At 49.0% G+C, this 24607-nt stretch overlaps 9 protein-coding genes and 1 non-coding gene across 10 annotated transcripts; 3 read left to right on the forward strand and 7 right to left on the reverse strand.

Moving 5' to 3' along the window:
* Positions 1-1210: 1210 nt before the first annotated feature.
* Positions 1211-4854, reverse strand: BO88DRAFT_430343 (bifunctional cytochrome P450/NADPH--P450 reductase; the record flags this gene model as incomplete). Its single annotated transcript, XM_025709240.1, has 6 exons — positions 1211-2730; positions 2799-3785; positions 3850-4096; positions 4123-4346; positions 4404-4592; positions 4734-4854. The coding sequence occupies 6 exons, from the start codon at positions 4852-4854 to the stop codon at positions 1211-1213; spliced, it is 3288 nt and encodes a 1095-aa protein (XP_025557335.1).
* Positions 4855-5624: 770 nt separating this feature from the next.
* BO88DRAFT_t264 lies at positions 5625-5696 on the forward strand. The gene has a single exon. It is a non-coding gene; the product is annotated as a tRNA-Arg (tRNA).
* A 754-nt stretch (positions 5697-6450) lies between these two features.
* Positions 6451-7762, reverse strand: BO88DRAFT_199475 (glycoside hydrolase family 16 protein). Its single transcript, XM_025701854.1, has 2 exons — positions 6813-7762; positions 6451-6754 (listed from the first exon to the last, which is right to left on the reverse strand). The coding sequence occupies exons 1-2, from the start codon at positions 7607-7609 to the stop codon at positions 6460-6462; spliced, it is 1092 nt and encodes a 363-aa protein (XP_025557336.1). The 5' UTR covers positions 7610-7762; the 3' UTR covers positions 6451-6459.
* A 1582-nt stretch (positions 7763-9344) lies between these two features.
* BO88DRAFT_409095 (uncharacterized protein) lies at positions 9345-10351 on the reverse strand. Its single transcript, XM_025707869.1, has 2 exons — positions 10265-10351; positions 9345-10201 (listed from the first exon to the last, which is right to left on the reverse strand). The coding sequence occupies exon 2, from the start codon at positions 10086-10088 to the stop codon at positions 9390-9392; it is 699 nt and encodes a 232-aa protein (XP_025557337.1). The 5' UTR covers positions 10089-10201; positions 10265-10351; the 3' UTR covers positions 9345-9389.
* A 630-nt stretch (positions 10352-10981) lies between these two features.
* BO88DRAFT_476240 (LOG family protein) lies at positions 10982-13724 on the forward strand (the record flags this gene model as incomplete). Its single annotated transcript, XM_025711922.1, has 4 exons — positions 10982-11042; positions 11064-11243; positions 11277-12132; positions 13052-13724. The coding sequence occupies 4 exons, from the start codon at positions 10982-10984 to the stop codon at positions 13722-13724; spliced, it is 1770 nt and encodes a 589-aa protein (XP_025557338.1).
* A 278-nt stretch (positions 13725-14002) lies between these two features.
* Positions 14003-15184, reverse strand: BO88DRAFT_353117 (adenosine deaminase family protein; the record flags this gene model as incomplete). The annotated part of the gene is made up of 2 exons (XM_025703623.1): positions 14003-14626; positions 14681-15184. The coding sequence occupies 2 exons, from the start codon at positions 15182-15184 to the stop codon at positions 14003-14005; spliced, it is 1128 nt and encodes a 375-aa protein (XP_025557339.1).
* An 856-nt stretch (positions 15185-16040) lies between these two features.
* Positions 16041-16640, reverse strand: BO88DRAFT_409097 (uncharacterized protein). The gene is made up of 2 exons (XM_025707870.1): positions 16575-16640; positions 16041-16427 (listed from the first exon to the last, which is right to left on the reverse strand). The coding sequence occupies exons 1-2, from the start codon at positions 16575-16577 to the stop codon at positions 16074-16076; spliced, it is 357 nt and encodes a 118-aa protein (XP_025557340.1). The 5' UTR covers positions 16578-16640; the 3' UTR covers positions 16041-16073.
* Positions 16641-17072: 432 nt separating this feature from the next.
* BO88DRAFT_447588 (uncharacterized protein) lies at positions 17073-20161 on the reverse strand. Its single transcript, XM_025710388.1, has 11 exons — positions 19843-20161; positions 19655-19776; positions 19457-19603; positions 19286-19406; positions 18719-19234; positions 18573-18663; positions 17977-18518; positions 17836-17924; positions 17716-17786; positions 17573-17665; positions 17073-17523 (listed from the first exon to the last, which is right to left on the reverse strand). The coding sequence occupies exons 1-11, from the start codon at positions 20126-20128 to the stop codon at positions 17154-17156; spliced, it is 2448 nt and encodes an 815-aa protein (XP_025557341.1). The 5' UTR covers positions 20129-20161; the 3' UTR covers positions 17073-17153.
* A 1234-nt stretch (positions 20162-21395) lies between these two features.
* BO88DRAFT_353059 (uncharacterized protein) lies at positions 21396-23004 on the forward strand (the record flags this gene model as incomplete). The annotated part of the gene is made up of 3 exons (XM_025703620.1): positions 21396-22300; positions 22354-22640; positions 22697-23004. 3 exons carry the CDS (start codon positions 21396-21398, stop codon positions 23002-23004), a joined length of 1500 nt encoding a protein of 499 aa, XP_025557342.1.
* An 11-nt stretch (positions 23005-23015) lies between these two features.
* On the reverse strand, positions 23016-24489 carry BO88DRAFT_409100 (sterol desaturase family protein). The gene is made up of 3 exons (XM_025707871.1): positions 23975-24489; positions 23395-23900; positions 23016-23348 (listed from the first exon to the last, which is right to left on the reverse strand). The coding sequence occupies exons 1-3, from the start codon at positions 24193-24195 to the stop codon at positions 23176-23178; spliced, it is 900 nt and encodes a 299-aa protein (XP_025557343.1). The 5' UTR covers positions 24196-24489; the 3' UTR covers positions 23016-23175.
* Between the last annotated feature and the right edge of the window lie 118 nt (positions 24490-24607).

Below are 24607 nucleotides of genomic sequence, written 5' to 3' on the forward strand. Positions count from 1 at the left end.
GGGGGGGGGGGAGACTACTGCTTCGTATTATGGAGGAAGAAACATGTAATCGGTTCTAGCTAGACTACTGCATTATTTTCTAGCTTCGGAGGAGAAGAAGCACAGTAGGCACCTACTATCCCTCTCTCAGAACAAGAACTTCTAATCCACACTTAGCACGGTCGCATATTCTTGATTCTGGTCTTTTGTTGATAAAAATGGTATAGCTGCTCACTAGAGATAATATATTACTTATGTATATGTTGCATTAAGGCATATTGACGATGACCAGCTCGACACCATGTCTTGAACACCCGCAGCACCGAATTCCATCTCCATCGATATCACCGTTCAGCTCTTCTAGAGTAGTACCCAGTAACTTTATAGGCAAACGGATAGGGTTTGCATTTGGCTGATATCCTGACAGACAGTGTGAGGTGTAAAGAGGTCTTTGACGAAGCAGCGACAGCAAGGATGCATTGAAAAGAGCTCGTGGGATCTTGTTCTGTGCATTGTGAAACCGAGCCGAGTATGTCTCCATTCGGTGGTTATGAGTCCAGGTCCCGTTCCACAGATATGGGACGAGGACGATACCTGCCGGAGACTATTTGACACATGGAGCGTTGCTGATACACAAAGCTGAGCTGGCGATTGCAGTATGCCTTGTAGACCACGCACGCAAAGCAGCAATACCCTCTAGCTGTTCTTCGCTAGTCCATATTGAAGACCCCAGAACTGGCACAGTGCCATAGACCTCGTCATTCATCCTCTCTCCTCATTCCGAGCCTTGTGTATGATCCCTAATCTCGTTAGAAAGCTGTACCGCGAAAACGGATTTTCTTCTTAGGGACTTACCCATGTATGCTATGAGTTGTGCTAGTCCAGAAGTAATCTTTTGCCTCGACTACAAGATTGCATGACTCATTTGCGGCGGTTTCTATCGGATGCTATAGTGGGCAAGCCTGGTCAAATTGCGCTTCTTTACGAAAAGAAATTGTCGATTCTAGCTTGCGTTCACAGTGGAGAAACAGATGCTGGGCGTTCTGCATGTGATTTCGTTGTCCAAGAGTGGGAAGTGAGTATGTATTACTATGGCATCCAGTCGGCATCTCATAGCCGCCCAATGAATTGCCCTTAATTACTAGATACTGAGACGAGCACTTGCCCAAAAACAAGCAAGACACATTACCACTGCAGAGGTGTAAACATATGCAGCGTATTCAAAGTGTATTCAAGTAAACACGTCAGTCGCATAACGCATGCTCGCCTTCAAGTGATCAAAGAACTTTTCAACCTCTTCATCATTCACCTCAGGTGGGACATCTTCCTGCTTCGTTTCCAACGCAATCCGACGACGCTCCTTCTTCACATCAACGTAGATATTGTTAAACGCTTGGCGCACAGCCTTGCCTAGTTCCGCACTTCCACAAACATAGATCCTAGCCCCCTGCTCAAATAACGAGACTACTTCATCTCTGTCACTTGTAATCCGGTCCTGGATGTGCTGGGCTACGGAGCCGTCGGCGGGACGGCTGTATGCCCATCTGACGTCGACGATACCCTTGCGAGACCATTCAGCGAGCTCTTCTGCGTGAATGTCGTCCTTGCCTTTGGTGCGGCAGCCGACGTAGAGAATAGCCGGGGCGGGCTTTTCGGTAATAGAGTCGCTTCGGCTGAGGATCTTTTCAGCCCGGTCCATGACAAAACCGCGGAAAGGCCCTAAGCCACTTCCTGCGCAGGCCATTATCATTGGCGTGTTCAGGTCGGTGGGGGGCTTGAAGCCTGAGTGGGAGGGACGGACAGCGATGTGAACGCGCTCGTCAGGCTGGAGAATGGAAAGGTAGGTAGAGGCTACGCCCATGTACGGCTCGTCGGTGCCGGAGAGTGAGGGTGCGTTGAGCACGGACACTGTAATTGAGCATTCTGTCGGGTCCGTAAGTGGTGAGGATGAGATAGAGTACTGGCGTACTCGCATGGGCGGGAGCATGGCTAGGAAGTCGCCGAGTGGTAGGCCGATGGAAGGATAACGATCCAAAATGTCCAGCAAGCTGAGGCGTTTGGTGACAACCTCCTCATTGAAGCGGCTAGGACTGTTGGCCATGTATCGCAGCTCGGCCTGGGATTCTTCGTCGGCCACGGCTGCATCTGCCAGGGCAATCAGGTCTCGTTTGGACGCGGGTTGGGACAGTTCAACATAGGAGGAGAGGAGAGCGAAGGCCGAGATTGGGGTGTCAATGGGAATGGCTGATGGTCCGCTTTGGGTCTGGGATGGCTTGCGAACAGTCAAAAAAGCATCCCAAGGCAGTTTGAACCGACGCATTGCTCGACGGACGATGCTCGTTGGGTTCACGGGAAGCACGGCAAGGTAATCACCGCACTGGTAGGTCATGTCGCTTGGAAGCTTGATTCTCACCAGCCGTTTCGCTGAAACGTCGGGTGCTGTTAGGAGTTGGTTCTCAATCACATATCCTTCCTGCAGCTGGAGGCCCAAGGTTGTCACTCGCTTTTCTGAGCTGAATTCGACTTGTAGGCCTGAGCTGGCTTTCTTGCCAGCCTGACCCTGAGCTTTGGAGCCAAATTTCGCACTTATGGCAGGCCATAATGCCGACTCACTCCAGTTATCGAAATCAGTAAACATGTCGGCGATGGCGGTATCAACTAATCCAATATCACACAAGCGATTCCCACCATGCTCGCCCACCAGCTCATTGATGGCTTTTGGAATCCGGTAAAAGGTGGCAGTCCAATCATCTTCATAGAATGGGTGATCAGCGAAGTTACATAGAACAGAAAACACATGAGTGATAAGGGATACTCACGATGTCCACAACCGAATACGGCATAATTTATGCCCTCGAGTTCATTATCCTTCGCTCCGCTTAGCCACTCGAAAAAGTGGGCCGCATTGTCAGCGGGTTGGCCTTCATAAGATGCAGCAATGAAAACCACAGGATCTCCTTTCGGAACATGCTCAGTGGCGGAATCCAGCGAATTGACCTTGGCACTAAATCCCCATGCGGCTGCATCATCTGCCAATCTCCGAGCCAAAGCCTCGCAGGTTCCGGTGTTGCTACCAAAGAAAATGTGCATCGGCTTCATGTCTCCCTCGGAAAGGGCTGCGTCTTTCTTACGTTCCCTCCTAGCTACCTTGGAAGATTCAGGAGGCACAGATCCACTGTTCAAAGCTGACTCCAACTTTATGGGGTCCAGCCCATGCCTGAGAGTAGCTCTCATCTTGAAATCCTGCGGCTTGATAGTGAGTGTCTGTTTGATCCGCAGGTCATAGCTTGGGTCATCCAGCTGAAAGTTGAAATTTTGCAACAGCAAAGCAATGGCCAGTAAGCCTTCTTGCCAAGCAAATGGCCGCCCAATACAACCTCGCATGCCATTTCCAAAAGGCTTCCAGGCGTTCCGAGGGAGACTGTTGAAATTCTCATCCAGCATCCTCTCAGGCTTGAAGTCCTCGGCGTCCGCACCGTAGACCTTGGGGTCGCGGTGTAATTTCGGGAGAAGCACCGTGATTGGCTCGTCCTTATTTAGAACATATTTTCCATTCCCCAAGGTCACAGGGTCTTCTTTGTTCTTAGTCGGATGCGCATGGACTCTTATGGCACTCGCCGGGGGGTTAAGGCGTAGTGCTTCTCGCATGACTGCATTGATATACGGCAACTTGGGGAGATCATCCACGGTAATCTTCCGTCGGCCAATCACCCTGTCCACTTCTTCCTGTGCCTTTTTATACGCAGGTGCATTTTTGAGTAGATAGTAGAAAACAAAGGACAGCATTCCAGATGTGGTTTCGTGGCCTAAGGGAGAAAAGGGTCAGAAACATGATAAATAACAACGACCCGACTCAGACAAAGCACCTACCTGCAATTAAAAAGGTAATCATGTTGTCAATGATCGACTCATCACTGAGGCCCTTCCCTGACTGAGGGTCTCGGCCGAGGATGAGAGCGTTGAGCAGGTCCTTCTTGTCTGAAGGATGCTTCCTCCTATCTTCGGCCAATTCCTTCGCCAAATTTCTCATATAAGAAATATCGTTCCAGAAAGAATTGTTATCGCTCGTGGGCAGTTGGTTTAACAGAGATGGGCGCTGTGCCCTATAGCTAGCTACCTGCAATCCACAACCATCGCTTCTACGAAGGGGTGCATGCTATCGTGGTAGAAAGAGTTGAAGCGGGTTCCCATGGCGCAGAGAGCAATGGAGTCGAGAGTCAGGCGGGTGAAATCTTCCGTGACCACAATGGGAGTCTCAGGTCCCTGTCGAGCCCATTTCATGACGAGCTGGTTGGCAATGTCTTGCATCTCTGTGGCAGATTGACAACTCTTTAGTCCGATGCAATAGTGGTACAATTGGCGATGGGCTGCTTACCATCGAACATGGCCCTAATAGATAGGGGCCCAAAAGCAGGAATAAGGACACGGTGCGCAAGCGCCCAGTTCTCTTCGCCGGGGTACGAACAATCCATCGTGAAGAAGATGGCGAAGCTGGCCCAAACCACCATCTACCGATTTAGCGAATCGCTCCTCATTGCACGCTTCGTCGACGAGTTCTTGAGTAGAAATCACCACTCTCGACACGCCGAAAGTGGTCAGTCGGTAGATTGGACCTTAGCAGACGCATTGCAGTTAGCATAGATAATTATATCAATGAGGGGAAGAAAGATCCGTGGCTAGCTGATTCTGATGTGAGAAGCCATGGGGATAGAAAAAGCAAATAGAACATTGTGGAGGGGTAAGGGCGGGGTTACCATATTGATCTGCCAGCAACTCAAAGCTTCGGATTGGCATCTCCTGGTCAATATCGTAGACATTTCCCAGGAATGGAACGCCTTTGGGGCCTGGGATAGGAATATGCTTTACGCTGCTCATGATGGTGTATGAATGTGAAGTGGTGCCAATTGCACTAGAGCTCTTGACGGAGAAGATGATTAGTTCTCATAGAAGGTCTGGTGGAACAAACAACACAGGTTTTAAGTTTCTCTCAGCGACCACAGATCACCTGATGGACACACTTTGATAAGTCGAATTGGATTGGAGAGGGGACACATGCAGGAAGGAGACTTTATACCCCGTAGAATGTTGAAAATATTACGGTCGGAGGGAACGTATGCCTGATGACGGTGCATAAGTCCAGTGCAGATGAAGTGTCATCACTCCACGCCATCATATGCGAAAAGGAATCCCCAGGCAGAAGGCCGCCCGACTGCAGTGCATACCAGGGCAACCATAGTGGCGAACGTCATGGGGCTGATGAGAGTGGATCATGATACAATGTAGATCAATGAGTCCAGAGGACGGGATCGTAATGGAGAAACTAGAAACAGCGCATCTACCGCGGCCTGTAAGCACTAGCGGAACCTCGGCCAGCCAGAGATGCAGGTTTACTATTCATAGCTGGGGCATGAATTATGATTAGCAAACGGGGGCATATGATCGGTCCATCGGTATGTCGGACACGGAGATCGGTGACAACGGACCGATGGCTGAAGTTGGTAGATACTCCGGGACAACTCCAAAGTAGTGGAAGTAATGATCCATGGATGCTCTCTGTTATGCCGCTTATGCGTTGCGGTGGATCCAGATGATGCTTGGTATGTGCATATGATCAGTCATCATGGCCCCCACTTTGCTATCGAACTGGTCTCGTGGCGCAATGGTAGCGCATTAGTTTCCGGTACTAGAGGTTGTGCGTTCGAGTCGCACCGGGATCGTTCTTTCCTTTTTGCCATTCGACGGTTGTGATACTTTCTTTTTGGCACCGCATCTCACTCAACAAGCATCCTTGCGTCATTAAATCTCCGTCTTGGACCATGTTCCAGTGTCATAACCTTATCGCTCAATCTCGAGGCCTGTCGACCGTGCTGAAGAGGTCACACATGCAAATGCCCAGAGATAATACACCCATCAATGACATTAGTAGGGCACCGTAGATGATCGTAGGCGCGCTACAGGACGTGACAGACGGCGGTATGGCTCGGTCTGCATCACTGTTAGAAGCATCCTACTACAATAGCCTATAGGCCGACAATCCTAGTGAATTTATCTGCCAGGATGCTTGGCTGAGTTTGCAAATTTGTAGAAGCAATAATCTGCACAGCCCAGAAAAGAATCCATTTAAATGCAAGTTGGTATATGTACAAGAGGAAATGAACGCTCGTCCTAGAGCCACAGGACTGGAGAAGATGGTGGGAACAATATGAACAAGATCAAAAATAAATCAGAAAAGGTAGGATGGTGCGTCGCTCTCCCGATCGTGGTGCGTACTCAATATGGTTCAAATACAACTCCAGCGCGACCTTGGCCAGCAAAGCAGGCGCTGGTATGGATTGCTTCGCCGCGTTGGTGTGATGGGCACGCAGAAGCTTCATACAAATCCCCACAGAAAGAGGCAAGATGGGCACCCCTGGAACAAAGGTTGGTTTCATCGTTTTCGTCATGGACACAGAGGTCATTTTAAAAGGGATACTTCGCCGGCTAGGAGACTGGCTGGTAGCCCTTATGTTTCCATTCGCTTTGTTTCCACTCGGACTGGAAGTTGTTCATCTCCGTCCGTTCGGAATCCCACTTTGCATCGTTCAAAGCATGTTCGAGACGGCCCCTCTTGCGCTGCCGCACACAGAAGAAGATGAAACCAGCAAGACAACTGGCTCCGACAGCTGCTACGCCAATGCCGACACCAGCCTTTGCGCCACTTGGTAGCTCGTTCCATTTTTCGGACAGTGACTTCGGAGGAGGCTTGTTGAGCTGTTCCACGGTGGTAGAATTACCACTAGGATTGGAGAGTTAGTCTTGTAGGAATATTGGGTCGGCTATAGGGAGACACTTACGACACGACCTTGATGCTCTCCCAGGATCCCGAATGGTCCGTATATGAATACTCCTTGCCCGTATGGAAGTCATGCACGCGAACCTTCTCAACTACCATGGTGTACGGGCCAGCCGAGTAATCAATCTCACCACCTGCCCATACAATGGTACCATGAGGCTGACTGGGATCGCCGGCAGGCCAGATTCCAAAGCGGATGTTGCTGGGAGTCTGGGGGAAGTTCTTGCCACCCACAGCATCCTCATACTTCAGTGTGCGGACTAGTTGCTGGTCAATCCACCACTCGACCTTTTCACTCGTCCAGTAGGTGGTATAGTTATGGAATTCCGTGTCGGCATTGGGAACGTAGTGGAAGCCACCCCGGTCGAAAGATGTGTCGTTACCCTTGCCGAAATAGTTGGATTGTACCTCGCTGGTGTTGTATCCCACCCACTCCCAGTCAATCTCATCCAAGTCATCTGACTGGAGCACCACACTGCTCACTACACCACCGCCCTTGGCCATTTTGACGTGGGACTCGACAATGCCAAAGAAGATGAAGAAGTTAGATTGCATGGTGGGCGAATCCATCTTTTGGGCGATAGAGAATTCTGCACCCTCATCGGTAATGCCAATATTGCCGTTGGTGACATTCCAGATCGTGTCGTCAAGGGTGGAGTTGAAGTACCAGGTGTGATTGGTACCCAAGGCTGCGTCTGCAGGACATGTTGTATTGAGTGGGTTACAGTTGCTGAAAGTCTGAGCGGTAACAAGACTTAGACTGGCTACCAGCAGCGCCAGTACATGAAAGAGTGACATGACGGCAGGCTGTATCGGGCTGTATCGTCCAGGGCCACCACTCCCCGGGAAACTCTGGTTGCAATGAGCGGAGAGAGTCGAGTCAAGTTGCGGGTCAAAGACCTCTCTCGGATGTGATAAGACGCGACAGAGGGATCTGGAGAAAGAGATCGAACCCTACAGCGGCGTTGTCGAATATCCAACTTTTCCCCACAAGAAAAAAGAGTGACGATTATTGAATGAATGGCAGTGCGATCGAATCGCACGAGGTGTGTTTGATGCCCACCGGCAAGGGAACGAAGGGGAGCAGGAGGAGGATAGCAACGAGATGAAACGGAGAAGAACAAACGACAGGAGAGGAGAAGAACGAGAGGGTATGACGGTTTACCTTTTAATTAATTTAGAGCCATGGCATCCAACCCACACATGGGCGTTGGCAGACACTTTGCTTTCCCTTTTTTTCGTCCCCTCATCACTAATATCCGAGTCATGCTTATTTTTAAACCAGCATGTCTCTCTCTTTTCTTTCCCTACATTGGATGTCACTAGTTCGGCCCTAAACATTAAGGGGCACTTTTGAAACAGGAAACTGCCCGACCAAGAAAGTATGGCTAAACGTATTGAGTCTAGCGGTCTGCCGATCCACCCTGGATTGGCCACTAGCGTGGTCCCTGACCCTGACGCTAGTCTGATCTGGAAAGGGTCGCTTGTACCCGCCAAGACCCTGCCGCGATGGGCGATAAGCAACGCTCAGGCACCCAAATCCAATCAGCTCAGGGGAGCGTCGTTGGATCTTCCTGAAGATTAAATGAGTTTGTGTTAGTATGGGTTAGTCTGATTTGATCCGGGCGAGAGATAACAGTTGCCACTGTGCGGGATCTCGGGGAAGGGTCCTGCCAACAATTCATCAGGCTGACCCTCGCAGTGTAAAGCCTCTGTTCCCTGCACTTTTCATTAATAACAAGGGTCGAATTTGACCTTGCTTCGGAAGCATCCCAGGCACCAACATCCTGCACCTGGCCAAGACCCTTGGCCTGTCGAAGCCAAAGGCAGTCTCAGTAGGCGAATTACTAGTGGCGGGGCCGGCTGGGGAAGGTCTCAGCACAAGGCCAGTGCTGTGGCAGTGGCTGGTGGATGCCATTGAACAGTGGACACCACTGCGGCAAATTTTAGGTCCGTTAATGGGGTGGTAATTTTGAAGTCAGGAGCCACTAGAGACACCGCAACCTCCCGCAAGGTTCGCCTCCTTGTGGATATAATAGGCCTATGAACCATGATTCTTCACCCTACAAAGATTAAGATATGAGGATCAGCAGGAGGTCTCAGTGCTGCAGAGGCAGGATATGCAGATACAAGGAGCATTTTCAAGGTGAGGTTGCAGACCGCTACCTACCAACTTATGCAGAGCGTGCAGTTTCGGATTTGCCAAGCATTCTTTTACCCACTGCCAACAGCCGTTCGGATGAACGCGAGGCCAAGATGCCGAACTGCAAAGAGGGTGCCTGACCCCGTATATTATTAGACACCATCATCACGGTAATTATGCGCTGACCCGTTACCCTTTTGTTTAGTAGAGTGTTGTACCTCGTTCGGTAGATAGTCGGCCCATGACTTGTGGGGAGAACTTACAGCCCCCTTTTTGGGGGCTTAGTGCCTGTCCACTGCTGTCAACAGTCCAAAGTAGATCCGCCATGATTTTGGAACACATGACGAGTGAGTCTGAATGAATTGGGGTATAGTAGACTGTAACTGCGGCTGTTTCCTCATTTCGTCTGTCTTGTTTTGCTGTAAGAAAAAACTACTAAGCGTCGCCAAACTTGACAATCCATCCAAGCCCTTGTAGAAACTCTCGTATTGCGGCCGGAGTACCGTTATTATATATCCTGACAACAATGGTATCCAGGGTAGCTATTTCCTTTATCTGGGCATCGACCTCCAGACAACTCTTTCGAATGGACTTATCGTTCATCTGGTCATCTGCGACCAGAATGCTGGCATATTGACCAAAGGTGAGCATTTCCAATGTCTGTAAATTGGCACAGCTTTGTCGTATTAGCTGTAACCTTCGTAAGCCATCAGTGAGTCTCGTCTCTCCAAAGGTGCTTGATATCTGCTCGGTGACCGGAAAGTTGATGCATAGATGAGACAAGATCCCAAAATTTTTAGGTCCGATGCAGTTCAGGAAGGATTCCAAGAGAGTGCCCGGACGACACGCCGTCTCTATCTCCTGGAAGGTGAACCGATTCATGCTATACAGAATATTCATTGCCTCGCCAGATATTTGTCGACTGACGTAGGTCAATGCAAGCCATGAGCCGGGCTTTTCGGGTGCAAAAGATTCCAGTGGACATCCTGGGTCCTGAAAGATATGGAGTGGATGAGGTAAGACGAGAATTTGTTTGTATATGTTGTTACGAATCTGGATAGGTAAACCCAAGAAATTGAAAGGCAATGGTGATGCTGATATTGCAGGCGTGTCTGCGGTACCTGAACAACACATGGTAAGAAAAATTCAAAGCGACTATGTTGGGTGAGCGAAGCTGTGCAGCAGCTGTTGTCAAGCTAAGTCTTTCTTTATTGAGCGGAACAAAGAAAAGTTCAGTGTTGCGTGAGCTACATAAATTAGCAGAAATGCAAGGTATTATTCTTCTGTGGCATTGGAATCTAGCTACTCACGAATTGCCAATACATCATCCGAGGATGTGCCATACTCTGCAACTCACTGGTAGTTGTAGGCCAGACAATGATTCCCCTCCTTTCGCGGTTTGGCTTTGGAGGAAAGGATGAAATGGTCGAAGGAAAAGTCACTACAACAAAGAATGGAAGCCATGTGACTTGCTGAAGCGGGGGATGTCAGAGCCCTGCCTCTTTCCGAGAATTTCCAACCCATGGGATTGCTTCCCTACAATCCATGGTTGCATCAGTCCCACTGGATGCATCTAGATCTATTCTACAGAGAACGAATTGATCGACTAAACATGACAATTCTAACAAAATTGAGCTTTTTAGTCTCTTGGTTGATGCATAGGTTTACGGCAGAATGTGCTGCCAAACTCACTACCCAACTAACATACAGTACTCCGAGCCGACCAAAGGTTATGGGCATCAGTCGCTTCAACCCAAGGTTTACTGTAGTTTTTTCCATGGATATGGGACGTTGGAATCCATAGCCATGGATGTTTGATTCTAACGCGCTTACACTGTCTTAGTTATAGAAATCGCCTTTGTCGAGCGGCATAGATGGGCGCAGGCATCTCGCATCTTTGACTCGACCACACATAAACAAAGAAACCATGATAGACAGTATTCTTGAAGCGGCCAGTCAACTAGTATCTAAAAAGGGTGAAACCAAAGTCGCTGTTGTCGTAATTCTCACACGAAAGTGCTATAGAGATGAGTATAATATCGCTTCCCGACCAGCTTTCCAAGCTCTACAGTGACCTTCTTTCCCGCTGTGCACCCAATGAGCATAAAGATTGTGTATTCGCCATCACCGCTCTGAATCTTCTCGCCATTACCCACAGACCATTTAGCATACTAGAGTTGTCTTGGGCCGTGACCCTGCATACCGCTCGCAATGTTACCACCGTTGACGACCTTGCCAAGCTAGTGGACCACAAAAAGCTCATGAGCATGATACAACCCTTTATCGCAAGTGTTGAGCTTGATGACTTGGGAAAATACTAAGTTCAGCTCATAGACAAGTCGTTGCAGGATTTAATCAAGAAGAATTGGGCCACAAAATACTCGAATACAGAAGGTCCACACTACTCGGGAGATGATGGACAACGCTTTGAAAGCCCAGAAGCATTGATATTGGATATATGCGTGCGATATCTTCTTTTAGATGAGATTGGCGTCGAATTCGTCTTCTCCGAAGAGCAGATTGCGATTTCGGAGCTTCCGCCAGAGTCTGACTTGTTCAACGACGAGAAGGGGCCAGTCAAGTACGATTTTCATTGCTCGTGGGAAGCTTGGGAAGAAAATATGACTCGGTTCAATCCGGCTGAGCGTGGATTGGGTGAGGTCTTTGTCTACGCATCATGCTATTGGCCTGTATTTTTTGGTCGCGTCACGGCTGAGGGCCTTCCCAACCTAACGAGTATCGAAAAGTTGTGTCAAGCCGACTCGAACCGAATTCGCAACTGGACTCAGCAAAACCATCGTCCAGGCTGTGCGATGCCACCAAGGTTCCCATTTGACAGCCAGCTCTATGATCCCCTCAGTATCACCTGCCTCTATGGCTCTGTGGATATGATGCATGTCATGCTTAGGGATTCTGATTTTGACAATGGCAATTACCTCGAAATGACGGCCATGAAGGCGGCAGATCAAATCCTTCAATGGGGAGACATGTCCAGGCTCAGGGCACTTTTTCTGGATCCGAGACTTGGTCATCAGCTACGAAATCTGGACTTCTTCCGCCTGATTATCCGCAGGTGGCGTGAATCGAGTGTCTGTCGACCCGACTGGGAAGATGCCTTCGCGCTAATTGATCTGATAAGAGATCAAATGGTCCAGCAGCAATGGGGATATGAGCTCTGGTGCATGGCTGCCAGTGCAGGCTGCGCGCCCATTGCTCAGAGAATACTGTCTGGTGCTCGGCATAATGAAGGGCTTAGAAGAGAGCTACTGCGTGAATTTTCACTCATGCCACAAGTGGCACCCTTGAAGTGATATGGTCATGTGATGGTATACTTGCTGGGGGAATAAAATTGAACTACATCGTCATTACCTGCCTGCGGCAAGAATATCGCTCTTCATCTAATTCCCGACACTATATCTCCGAAACATTGCCCTGTAGTATAACCACTAGTTTCTGCACAGTTTAACTAGGCGAGAGCACAAGTATAAAAAATAGCTTTGGATTTGTCACACACTCTACAGAGCGATCAGAGTTAACCACACCATATATTAGAGTCCTAGTCATGCTGTTGCATATATTCGAGGAAGCATCAAGGCAAATACACGATCAGATGCAAGTTGGTGATCCCCAGATCTATCTCCAGACAAGATAAGGTAAACTAATTGACACTTATAGCCAACAACAACAACCATAAAGGCCACTAAAAACGAGGCAAAGTACGTAGTCCAAACGGGAAAGTCAAATGCAAGCGGGTCAAGCAAAACATGCCGGGTACCATCGGCATAACGGCACTGGCCCACCTCAAGGTTGACTCATTCCTTCTAGACACCTGCCAAAGCACTCTTCAATAGTTTCACGTGTGTTGCAGAACTAATCTAATTCCAAATAGCATATAGCATTGTGACACTCTTATCCTCGCTTCAGACCACCCCTCTCCTTGCCATCAACTAATCTACCCATATCTCAAAAAATGTCTATACCTATCGGCCGGGACGAGCAGCAGCCCGTCATATGCGTTTTGTAGGTCAATCCAAAACCAACGAAACCATCCCGCCTAAACTCCATAACCAGCTATCTAATCTACTAATTCCATCCAGTTGCGGCGCCCAACCCGGCAATTCACCTGAGTACATAGCCGCCGCTCGCGCACTTGCGCATGAACTGCACGCCGCCAACGCAAAACTAGTCTATGGAGGCGGAACAAAAGGCCTAATGGGCGAGGTGGCAAAGACTCTAGTATCACTATCTGGGCCATCTGCAGTGCATGGCTTCATACCCAAGGCACTGGTAGCACACTATCCTGATGCGGACATCGGCCACCAGGCCGAAGGCAAAGCCCAGGAGGATGGGAAACAACCCGAGCGAATGCTTGCCCCGGGGTCTTCACCAGCCGAGGGAGAATATGGGAGAATCACCATCGTGGACAGCATGCACGAGCGAAAACAGAAAATGGCAAAGGAAGTTCTTGCCGGTGGTCCTGGGTCAGGGTTTGTAGCACTTCCGGGCGGTTATGGGACCCTTGAGGAGGTCGCTGAGGTTATTACGTGGAATCAACTGGGGATTCATGATAGAGGGATTGTTTTGTTGAATGTTAATGGGTTTTGGGATGGGCTTGTGATGTGGATTGAAATGGCGACTCAGCGGGGGTTTGTTGGACAGGCGAATAAGGGTATCATGGTGGAATGTAAGGAGGTGGAGGAGGTGATTGGGGTGCTTAAGGCGTATAAGCCGAGTGGTGGGAGGTTAAACCTGTCTTGGGGGAGTAAGTGAGGATGAAGCGAGGAGAGGTTGGGGGGTGGGCGGTATTTCGAGGGCTGGAGAATAAAGTTAGAATTCGGGGCCTTCCGACAGTTGCCGGCTGCTGGCCAATTAACTTCATCGTGTGCTAATTTCATTATCAATGAGCATCCCAGGTTTCTGCTATTATCCATAGCTTTGTGTCAAGCTTCGGTGTGGGCAAATGGGAAGGACATGATTATTTAGCCAGGCTAATGTCACACACTTGTCTGCTAAACCGCATGGCTGCCATGTTCCGCCCCCTCCTTCATTCAAAACTCCTCAAGTTCCTTCATAATTGCTGCTTTGATTTCATCAGAGGCCCAACAGATATCAACGGCATTCCGTTGTAGCTGGACGAACTCCGCATCAGTGAAATTTCCCAGTACACGAAGCAGGTAGAGACTGTTGTTCAGCCAAATATCTTCCATATATGACGGGTCATCACTGCCAATGGCTATTTTGATGCCAGCGTTGAACAATGTGCGAACCCGATCAACAATCCGAGCCTCTCCAGAGTAGCACAGATAACCCCACGGACAAATCGTCATTCCAAGGTCCTTTTCTTTGACCTTCTGAAGAAGAGAAGAATCGTCGGCGGCATGTAACCCATGATCAATCCTGTCCGCTCCGCTTCCTCCCAGCTGGTCAACCACTTGGCCAATATTCCTCAGTGTATCTTTATCACCGACATCGCAATGGCAAGTAATCTTAAAGCCGTCTCTGCGAGCGCGGAGAAAAACATCCTCAAAGAGCAATGGCGGACGGTCAACCTCTAGAGAGTCCAATCCGAATCCAACGATCATGTCGCGATATGGTAGCGCCTGAAGATAATGCTCCATAGCAGAATCCGGGGACATGTCTCGCAACATGCACATGATCCACTGAGAATGGACCTATAACCATCCTTAGCGAGAGATCACAAGATGCATAGGGTCCAAACCACCTACCCCAAGAGTCTGAACAGCCTCACTCTGCGCCCTCTTAAACCCATCCATCATCGTCCTAAAAGGCACACCTCTTCGCGTATGACCCTGCGGATCAAAGAACGGCTCACAATACCGAACACTCATGGAAGCAGCCTTTCTGAAGTAATTCATTGCAAGACGATAAAAGTCCTCTTCATCCTGGAGGACACTGAAACCACCGTAGTACAGTTCAAAGAATCGCTGCATTCCACCATCTACACCTCCTGCATCCAGGTCATTGAGGAGCTCATACGTACCCTTCAATTCCAACAAACTCTCGCAAGGCCGCTGGGTATTGATATTGAGAACTGACTCTCCGCGCCGTTGCGCGAGCTCCCACCGGAGCTCGGGTGTCATTGTACCCTCGATATGAACATGCATTTCGACTTTAGGCATGTCTTTGATGAAATTGTCATTGTGCTGGTGGATTGCGCTTCGATAATCTCGCAGGGTTTTGTTTGAGAGGAGAGATGTGTTCGAGGCCATGATAGATAGCGCGGTAGACACAGTTTCGGTTGTTGACTTGGAAATGGGAAGCAAAAAAATTGAACGTCGTTCTTCCATCTTTTATAGCTTGAGCGATAACCCTCTTGGGGGCGTGTCATATCGATCGGACGCCTGAGAAGCGGGGTTTGCACCAACCAGCAATGATTGGGCGCGGGGGTTACGATGTAATACTAAGTACCACTGGGTAGTAGTAGATTGTCATTTCTGACTGCAGATTGATTGGAGCGTCCCGACAACCTTGCAGCTTCTTCGAAATACCACCGATGTCCCCGTACCTTATCTCCGTCTAACCTAACCACCAATTGTAATTCCGAGATGGCCCAGCCTTTCATCACATGATTCTTATGCTCTGCAGATTTTGATACTCTGATATATCTTAAGTGAGGTAGGAGCACCATAGCTATTTCTTCAGTGTTATACTAAAGATAATGGATAATAGATAATGATTTTCTCTAGAGTCCTGGATCGCAGCCAGCATATACTTTACCTAACATCTTTGTTCCAAATTCGAGAGATCCTTATACCATTACTATATCTCCTCTCTGTCTCTATCTACATTCAGTGTATGATCCAGTACTTGTTCTCATCTCAAGAAGCGAGCAAATGGGCCTGTATTATTCGCGAGTAATCGACTCCCGATCCCTTCCATATACCCTTGTTATCATCTGTATATCGCTGTGTTATACACTATCACCTCGAACACATCGCAAACAATCAAATCAAACCATAAACATTATTCCTCAATATATCACATAATTCCATTGATCATAGCTCATTATACTACATCACCAAAAGAAGACACACACCCTCCAATCCCAGCCCCCCAGTCCTCATCCTCCAACCCAACCCCTCCAGTCCAGATATTATATCAAGAAAGATACACCTTCGTCGGCCTCCTCACCGACGACCCCCCACCATGTCCCGACGGATGTTTCTCCAGATAATAAACCGTGGGACTACTATGGCGCCGTCTTCTCCTCCTTGTCGTTGAGGTGGCCAAGTTCGCCTCGCCGTAATCTGACCCTCCACTTGAACTAGACCCTGATAGGGAACACAGATGCCATAGCCATAGGATGAGTAAGGTGCCTGCGATAGTGCCGAGGACGATGCCTGCGATGCCCCCGCCGGAGATGGTGTTAGGGCAGTCGGGGTCGGCGCGGGGAGAGAGGAGATGATTAGTGTTGGTGTTTGTTTGGTGGAGGGGTGGTGGTATTATTGGGGCCTGGGGTTGTGTTAGTAATTTGATGGTGGTATCTTGATGTTGGATAGAGTGGTGGTTGGTTCGGATGAGACCCGCTTTTTTTTGTTCTTCTTATGGCTGGGATGATGGAGTTCGTTCATCCATGGATGAGTGGTGGGTGGTACGTACCATGGTTATTAGATTAATGGATTAATGTAAATTATATTGAAGGGGGAAAGGAATGATAGGAATTTGATGGGTATATTCTACCGAATGAACTGAAATGAGGGCAATGTCCATCATATAACAATTACTCGCATCTTTCTACAGTGTGCGGGAATCTCTATCCGTTGACGTCAACCACACGTCTTTGTCCCGGACTCCCGACGATGCCAAACGAAGCAGCGATTGTCCGTTCCACCACGGCCCGGATTTCTTGTTCTTGTTTGTAGTTCAGCTACGACGCGTGGAACTCTGCCAATGACTGTCCGTGGAAGAGTCAATTGGGTTTGATGTGCCTTGTGTTGAGGGTGCGGGGTATGGCTATCATTGGTGAGGGTTTGTCGGCGTCATTGTTGCAATTCTTGGTTTGGAGGCTTGCGGAAGTAGTTACCGGTTGGGAAATTATGGGGCTACTGTCTTGTAGAATGGGATAGCCGAGGCATGGGTGATTGCTCAAATCACAGTGTGCATGTGCATTGGTCACTATTGGTGGTGGCTATTGGATATAATCATAGAACTGGGTAACTAGCTTGCGCTGCCTCTCCTTCATATGCTCCGATGTCCTGGCGAGGGAGGCACACTGCCAGTATCCCAGGCTGTCATGTCTGCACCTAGCTCAAATTCAATGGTACCGCCTTGGGTCATGACATCCTCGTGCTCGAACCAGTTCTTCGTCCAGGCTTGTCCGTTGATTTTCACGCTTTGCACATAGTAGCCCTTGTCTAGTCCGTTCGCGATGATACGGAGTGTCTGGTTACCATTGACGGTCATGTTAAGGTCTGGAAACCAGGGCGAAGCGAGAAGATAAACTGGTTGTGTGACGACAGGATAGATCCCCAGCATCTGCCACAAGAGCCACGAGTTCATCGCCCCAGCGTCACTGTTTCCTGGGACCCCATAGGCTTCATCTCGGAAGCTATTTGATTTTAGTTACTGTGGATATTATATGATATAAGCTCACTTACTACTGATACCCCAGATTCCGCGACTTTTCCACGCTCTTGGCTTGCTTGTTGATGTAGTTGTATAAGTACGGAGTCGCAAAGTCGGGTTCGTTTCTATAAACTGCTCAGTCATCACTCATATGGCTATATATTAAACTGCTTACCCAATGTTTATGATTGTCGTAATACCTGCCCCATTTGCTCCAAGGTTCTGGACTGACATGTTCGGCTCGAACTAGTAGCGTTAGCTGTACGCCTACCAAGAGTGTCATTACATTGAGTACCATCATATCCAGTCGGGATTCGAATGTATCTGCACCACCCATAAAGTCGATCAGGGTTTCCATGTCATGCGGTAGCACAAACGAGTATTCTGGAATTTCACACTCGTCAGACCGAATCAAAAAACGTGAATGGCAACCTACCCCAGGGAACGCCTTCGTACGTATACGCGAGCCATTCACAGCCGTAGCAGTAACGAGGATCGTAGCCACTGTTGTTAAACGAGCCGTTCGAGAATTTGGGCGCCAAAAAGCCACTGAAATTCAGACTCTGCACATCCGGGTTCCAGATATGTTGCCATCCAGCAGACCGATTCAAATACTTTTCTTGATCGCTAGGCTCTTCTCCTGCGGCCACTTGGCTGACCGCAAAGTCGTTGAGACTATACTCCACGGTCCTGGAAATGCAGCGCGTGTTGCGATCTTGCGAGACATATCCCAATTCTAACCAATCACCCAGGGCTCCACGGCCTTCCTTTGTACTTGCGGAAAGATCAGTAGCGTCCCAAGTATTGTATGGAATAACCTCCGCATTAGTCTTCATTGCTGCATAGCCATCCGTCCAATTGATCGCGCCTCGCAGACCCTTCACATAAGCATCTGCTAGCATGTTGTCCGCATCAGAGCCGCCTTGAACCAGCCCGTTCCAGTTCCCTGAGCGGCCATCTGGTAGGAAGCCTTGATGTCTATGGATATATTAGCGTTGTGATACTTTCATCTTTAACTGGTTTACCACCTACCTCCAGATGTCGATAAGCCCCCGGATCATGGACTCATAGTAGGTGGGCTGATAGATGTGATAGAAGCTGACTGTGCAGCGGAATATATCCCCTAAGTATAGTCAGTACCACTCTCCAGTTGCCGCGCGAAGCCTTTCACTACTGACAAAGCGTGTAGAAGTCATCCCAAAAAGGTTCATCCGACTGCCACAGCGGGTTTTCACCGGTGCGGTCGGATGGCATCAAGTGTATAAAGTAGAGAGAACTATAAAGTAGTCGCACATTTGTCATATTCGCCGTGCTGTCGAGAGATACTTGAGTCTTGCTGAAGACATCCTTGTTCCATTCGTCAACAGCAGACTGCACGGTATCGTTCAACGTCCAAGAAGGTATTTCCGAAGTGATGTATGAGCGAGCCTTGTCTGTAGAGATGAAAGATATACCAACTCGAGAGCTGATCTGTGTATCTGCTTCAACATCCCAGCTGAAGAGCGCCCCGATACGGTCATTCATGGGGCCCGATGTCGCTTTATCGGTGGTGTTGCCATATGTTGGTTGCGGTATGCCTCCGTTTGCCAGGTTCTGATAACGTGGCATCGGGTCTGTGTTAGTCCCAGTAAAAGTACGAGCATCCGTCGGTGCCGTAGAGAACTCGCCGTAGAAATAGACTGTAAAAGGGGCGCCTTTAAGTCCCATTAGAATGCATGCGCGGTGCTACGGAGTGAAGTGCGGACCATTGTTCCAGCCACCGACATATGTTCCATAACCGGTATATGCTTTTCCATTATCTTCAAGATTGATCTCGCCGCCGACGTAAAACTGCCCATTAGAATCGCCGGGTGATCCGGGAAGATACTTTAGCCATGTTAGCTTCTTCCATATATTCTGAGTGTGGAGAGTCATACGTGGGATATATCGACCAAAACGTGCTTCTCCCCTTCAGGAAAAGAATACTGAATGATACCAGCATGTCGACTAGCTGAAAGTTCAATCTCTACGCCGCTCTGCAGCAAGGTCCTGAAATATCCCACACTTGCGGAGTCGTTCCCAACCTAATTCTGTGAGCTGAGACAATAGAGTGTCAAGGGCAGACATTTTCATACTCTGGGCTGGCTGTAGGTAAGGTTATCTAATAAATTCACCGGCGACTCCACAGAGGTAAGAGGCATCTGTGGTATAAGACCATACTTAGGGGCACCTCCGGTGCCGCTCTCATGCATCATGGCTAGTAGATGGAGATTAGGCACAAATTCGAAGTATGCAAAGCAGTCCTAAGAGGACATAAACATACTGACTGCGGTGACATTCCCATCAGGTGTCCAGCCACCGTTTAGAACAGCGAGACTCCAGTTTGCGGCTGTTGTATCGATTCCCACCTTTACTACTCCAAAGGGTCGAGCACCACCAACAAAGATATCACCCCCTCCGTAACCCTGACCCGGAGTTGGACCTTCCGATCCCATGAAAGGATTAACATATTGAGAGTAATCCACTTGAGTGGCGGAAACAAGCTCTAACACTCCAACGACAAGAAAAAGCAACAGCTGGTTTGGAACGCGCATGTTTGCAGCCCGCATGGTAAAGCACGAATAGAGGACTTTTCAAAAAATTGGCAAAGCGAGGGGGAAAAGCTTATAAATAAGAGATCTTCCTGGTTATTTAGATTCATGGAAATCTGCCATTTCCCCGCGGGGATGATCAGTGCGGAGTCGGCTGCAGCTCATCCCTGGCAGGAATAATTCCACGACACATTGCATAGCGACTGCAGGAATGCTGTTCATAGTTCGTTGGCTTATGACCCCTCTCGCTGCGGCACTAGGACCCCGCATACTTATGAATGCTTTGACTGTCTCTAATCCTCGCATTCTTCGTTTTCTCCTTTTCTTTTTCACGCGGACGCCTGTAATTGTGGTAGGACGTGTTTCCCAGGTAAGTCCCCATGAGTGCCATCCAAGGTCCCATTGATGTATCCGGGAGGTAACAAGATCAGACCACAGTGAAGTCATGCCAGACGAGGTACAGCCTCAGGTTAAATTGAACCAACAATGGATAGCGTGTCATTGCAAAAGTTTGGTTAAAGTCAGTGGTTGAAGAGGGGAAGGCATGACCCCACGTGGGAAGGGGACGTGATTGTACATTCAACAAACATGAAAGCCATCAGTCATTGGATCCATGACACTCTTTGGATAGCATTCAGTCGTTCCATCGTCAATACCTCAGATTGAAACAAGTGGGTGAAACGAAGAAGAAGAAGAATATCTGGTAGGGCTTCGTGCACAATTACTAAGCGGCACGGTCGGAGTATTCGGAGTCCAGATCAATTGAGTCGAACCATCTTCATCCACTCCCCCTTGTTTGCCCGTCAAGGTGACAGAATGGCAATAGCATCATGTTTCAGTGCTCGCAGTGCAACAAATCTTATCAGCGAAAGAGCCACTTGCATCGGCATGAAATAACACGTTAGGCCCCTGAACATCATGCCTTCTCAGGAATGCGGAACATGCTGACAACCCGACAGATACCGGCGCCTCCCATTCAAGCTGCCCTTTCTGCAATAAATCCTTCTTGAAGAAGTGCGTAAACCCCACACCAACTCTGAATGAAGTCACTCTAATCTGATGCACTTCAAGAGAGGTTGCGCGAAGGCATAGTAAGATATGTGCCAAAAAGCACAACCAGCCTCCTCCGGCAGCAGCTAAACCCGGGAGGAAGAAGCAGTCCTGTGATGAATGCTTCTTTGCGAAGACAGCCTGCGATAGGGCATCACCGTGCTCTCGTTGCCAATCCCTTGGGAGACAATGTACATTTGGGGCCCAGACCCCTTCAACGGAGAACACTTACTCAATGTCTCCATCGCCCTCGCCATCCCCCTCACAGACTCCGCAAAGGAGAAACGACCCATTTTTCTTCCTAGCACACTTCACTGATCCCTCTGTTAAGCAAGACAAACTTGCAATTGCAGAAACAGCCAAATCTTCTACTAGAAGGCATCTAGATCCGACATACTTCCAACAGGAAGAACCACTCTTGTCACACGACTCCTTGTCGGCTTACATGCCAGGCTTTTCAGGTGTTGATCTGTTCCTTCAGCCTTTCTCTACCCCAACTGGGCATCTTTCTATGGAGTTCATACCTGAAAGTGCATTGTCTTCAACGATTTCCCACAGGCTCGGCGAGATGATGATGATTCTGGTCGAGACTTCGAATTCTATGGGCCAGGGCCAACAAACCCAGCTCGAAATGGCGGAACTAAACTCGCTATTCACGACCGCCAATCTTTCGGTGTTTATCTCGGCTTACTTCCAGTCGCTTCATTGGCATCTTCCAATTGTACATTTTCCGACATTCGATCCTGCAATGATCTCGAACCCTCTTCTCCTTGCAATATTCTTGGCTGGAGCAACATATGCTACCTCGCAAGATGGCCCAGTGTTTGCAAGTAGAGTACTGGACGTAGCTGAGGAGTACATCTTCCGTCAGTTGGCTAATCTATCATCGAACCCTCACCCTACCAGCGCCCCCTATCTCCTACCTTCATTGGAAGTTATTCAGGGAGCTTTGATCATCGAGATGCTTCAGTTTGGGCAGGGCGAAACAGGTACAAGACGACGCATTCGCATAATTAGACATCCATGTGTCATTTCCACGATACGATCGTTGGGGATTCTTCATTTCAAGCGAAGTATGACACCCGATATGTGTAACGATGAGACATGGAGAGCAATGATAGCCGAGGAAGTTTGTATAAGGTAAGGCCCTACCTGTTGAGCATCAATATTGGGCACTTCTCACCAATCTTCAGAATCGCCTGTTGGGCCTTTCTCGCGGATGGATTCCTCACCGTTTGTTTCAACAATCACCCTGCATTGTCGATATTCGAAATGGACTGTCAATTCCCTTGGAGTTCCGCTTTATTTGAAGCTGAAAATGCATCATCTTTCCACGAGATCGCCGCTTCTTATACGGCGGGGCGCCCGCTACCTTCGTTAAGGGAGTTCATTACACGCCTGCTTGATGAGAATGCAACGGATGACCTGATTCAATGGAGTCGCTCACTAGTTGGCGAACATCTGTTGATTCTGATCTATGGTTTGTGTGACCGTCCATAATTGCATGCAAATATATCGAGCTAATTATGCCCCTAGCAATGCACTCTCTCGCGTTCCAGGCCAGAACCGGCTTGTTCGGGTGGATATCCACGAACTCGATCAAACGGGCCGCCGATAATTGGCGAAGCATTTGGGACTCGGTCTCCAGCATTGTGGGCAAAGAAGGGATGCACCACTTAGGGTATCCTAAGCATGCTGAAGAGCTCTGGTGGCTATTGACTGCTACGCTTGATCGCGCCGGTGGGCGGAACGTGAACTTTCGATACCTGGACAACGCCGCAACCGATGACCTAGAAAGCTTGAATAACTTCATCCGGAACATCAAAGGTCCCAATAGGACATAGTTTATATGTCTTGTCTAACAATATGTACAGGCGAGGGGCTTCTCTATCCCTTATTAACATTAATATTACAAGGTTAGGCTCAATGACCGGCTTTCCCGACCGGCGGTATGGTCTCTAGTCATCGGAGCAGTGCTGCGCCCCTGTAGGCGAGCGATCTTATGCGCGTGCATCCTACTGACTCTTAACGATCTTGAACTCGTCGCCGCGGGCTTTCCGATAGGTTCCTCCAACACGATCCCAGAACGTTGTGAACTGCCCATAGTTATAATTGAAGTACAGGTGGTGCAGGGTGTGGCATTCGGGGCCATTGATGATAGCAGAATGAGAAAGGCAGTCGGCGTCGTCTGGATGCGATTAGCGGGAGACACAAAACCGAAGGAATGCACTTACGGATCAAAACCGTCCACAGTGTGACGAATACAAACAAGCCCATATATGCACCCTTCTGCAATGGGAACAGTATCGGATAGACGTGGTACGGGAGACTCTGCGCCCACCCGTCCAATGGGTTGAACGCGAAACTCGCATAAGGTGTCGGCACGAGCCACTTGTGATGTCTCTTGTGCAACCACCGATATACCAATGGGTGATGCTCCGCTCTATGAATCCAATAAATGCCGGAGTCTGTGAATGCCACGAACAGGGGGTACTGGAGCCAGTTGTATGCAGGGAACGGAGCTTCACTGGCGAAATCGTACAGCTTAGACCAGCCACGAATCTCTGCTAAGAAGAACGGGACCGTGAGGATAGCCATTATCGGGATGGAGAACAGGGCTTGCTCGATTTCCAGACGGACTTGATTCTTCAGGAACCGTGGATGTTTAAGCAAAGTCTTGTCCCACCATGTGTGATAAAAGATGGTGCTGCCGATGAAGTATATGGCTAGACCGAAGAGCCTAGTTGTGTAACGAATTTGCTGTAAGGTGGACCATGCTCGATTGACTTGAGGGAAGATTATGGACAATCTTACCATGTGATGAACAACAATGAGGTAGCTTGTCTCGGCAGGTCATCGCGCTTCCAGCGACTGGCGGTCGCCCATTGAGAGGGTTGAAGAGGGTAGTAACGGCCAACATGTTGGTTCAGAAAGAACAAAGTATCGAAGTCCGAGGTACTATTCCCACCAGGCAGGACTGACGCGTACACTCTATCGAGGACGAATGTGTCGAGGACATCGAGCACGACATCCATCGGAGCGAAGGTGTCTAGTATAAATCGGGGATACCGTCAGGGCTGTTTAGGGTATTCTGGTTGCGCCCGGAAAATGCGACTGCTGCTTAGGACGAAGGAAAAGAAAATTTGCGATCGATTGTTCATACAACTCCGTACTAGAATTGACACGCAGAAGCTACTACTATGTTGATTGTCACCCCCGTCATCTTATATACGCGGCGAATCCCTACCACGGGATATACCTACCACGGAGTAAACCTACACGGGGGCGATTCCCTACTAACAAAATACACTGGCGACACGGGCTATCCCTACCAACACCGACATGATCCCACCACGGGAGTGGGAGATCCATTTCCCCCGGCGAGACCGATTCCGGGGGCACGTGGAAATTGGTCCATCTTAGGACACAAAATATATCATACGACTA

Source organism: Aspergillus vadensis, assembly GCF_003184925.1.
Source record: "Aspergillus vadensis CBS 113365 unplaced genomic scaffold BO88scaffold_39, whole genome shotgun sequence".
NCBI lineage: Eukaryota > Fungi > Ascomycota > Eurotiomycetes > Eurotiales > Aspergillaceae > Aspergillus > Aspergillus vadensis.

Coding starts and splice junctions, on each gene's coding strand:
- BO88DRAFT_199475 (XM_025701854.1), bottom strand. CDS start 7,609: ATGTCACTCTTTCATGTACTGGCGCTGCTGGTAGCCAGTCTAAGTCTT. Junction 6,755..6,812: donor GAGAGCATCAAGGTCGTGTC/GTAAGTGTCTCC, acceptor CTCCAATCCTAG/TGGTAATTCTACCACCGTGG.
- BO88DRAFT_409095 (XM_025707869.1), bottom strand. CDS start 10,088: ATGTGTTGTTCAGGTACCGCAGACACGCCTGCAATATCAGCATCACCA.
- BO88DRAFT_447588 (XM_025710388.1), bottom strand. CDS start 20,128: ATGCGGGCTGCAAACATGCGCGTTCCAAACCAGCTGTTGCTTTTTCTT. Junction 19,235..19,285: donor TGTCGGTGGCTGGAACAATG/GTCCGCACTTCA, acceptor TGGGACTTAAAG/GCGCCCCTTTTACAGTCTAT. Junction 18,664..18,718: donor GGATGACTTCTACACGCTTT/GTCAGTAGTGAA, acceptor GACTATACTTAG/GGGATATATTCCGCTGCACA.
- BO88DRAFT_409100 (XM_025707871.1), bottom strand. CDS start 24,195: ATGGATGTCGTGCTCGATGTCCTCGACACATTCGTCCTCGATAGAGTG. Junction 23,901..23,974: donor TCATTGTTGTTCATCACATG/GTAAGATTGTCC, acceptor TTACACAACTAG/GCTCTTCGGTCTAGCCATAT. Junction 23,349..23,394: donor ACTGTGGACGGTTTTGATCC/GTAAGTGCATTC, acceptor AATCGCATCCAG/ACGACGCCGACTGCCTTTCT.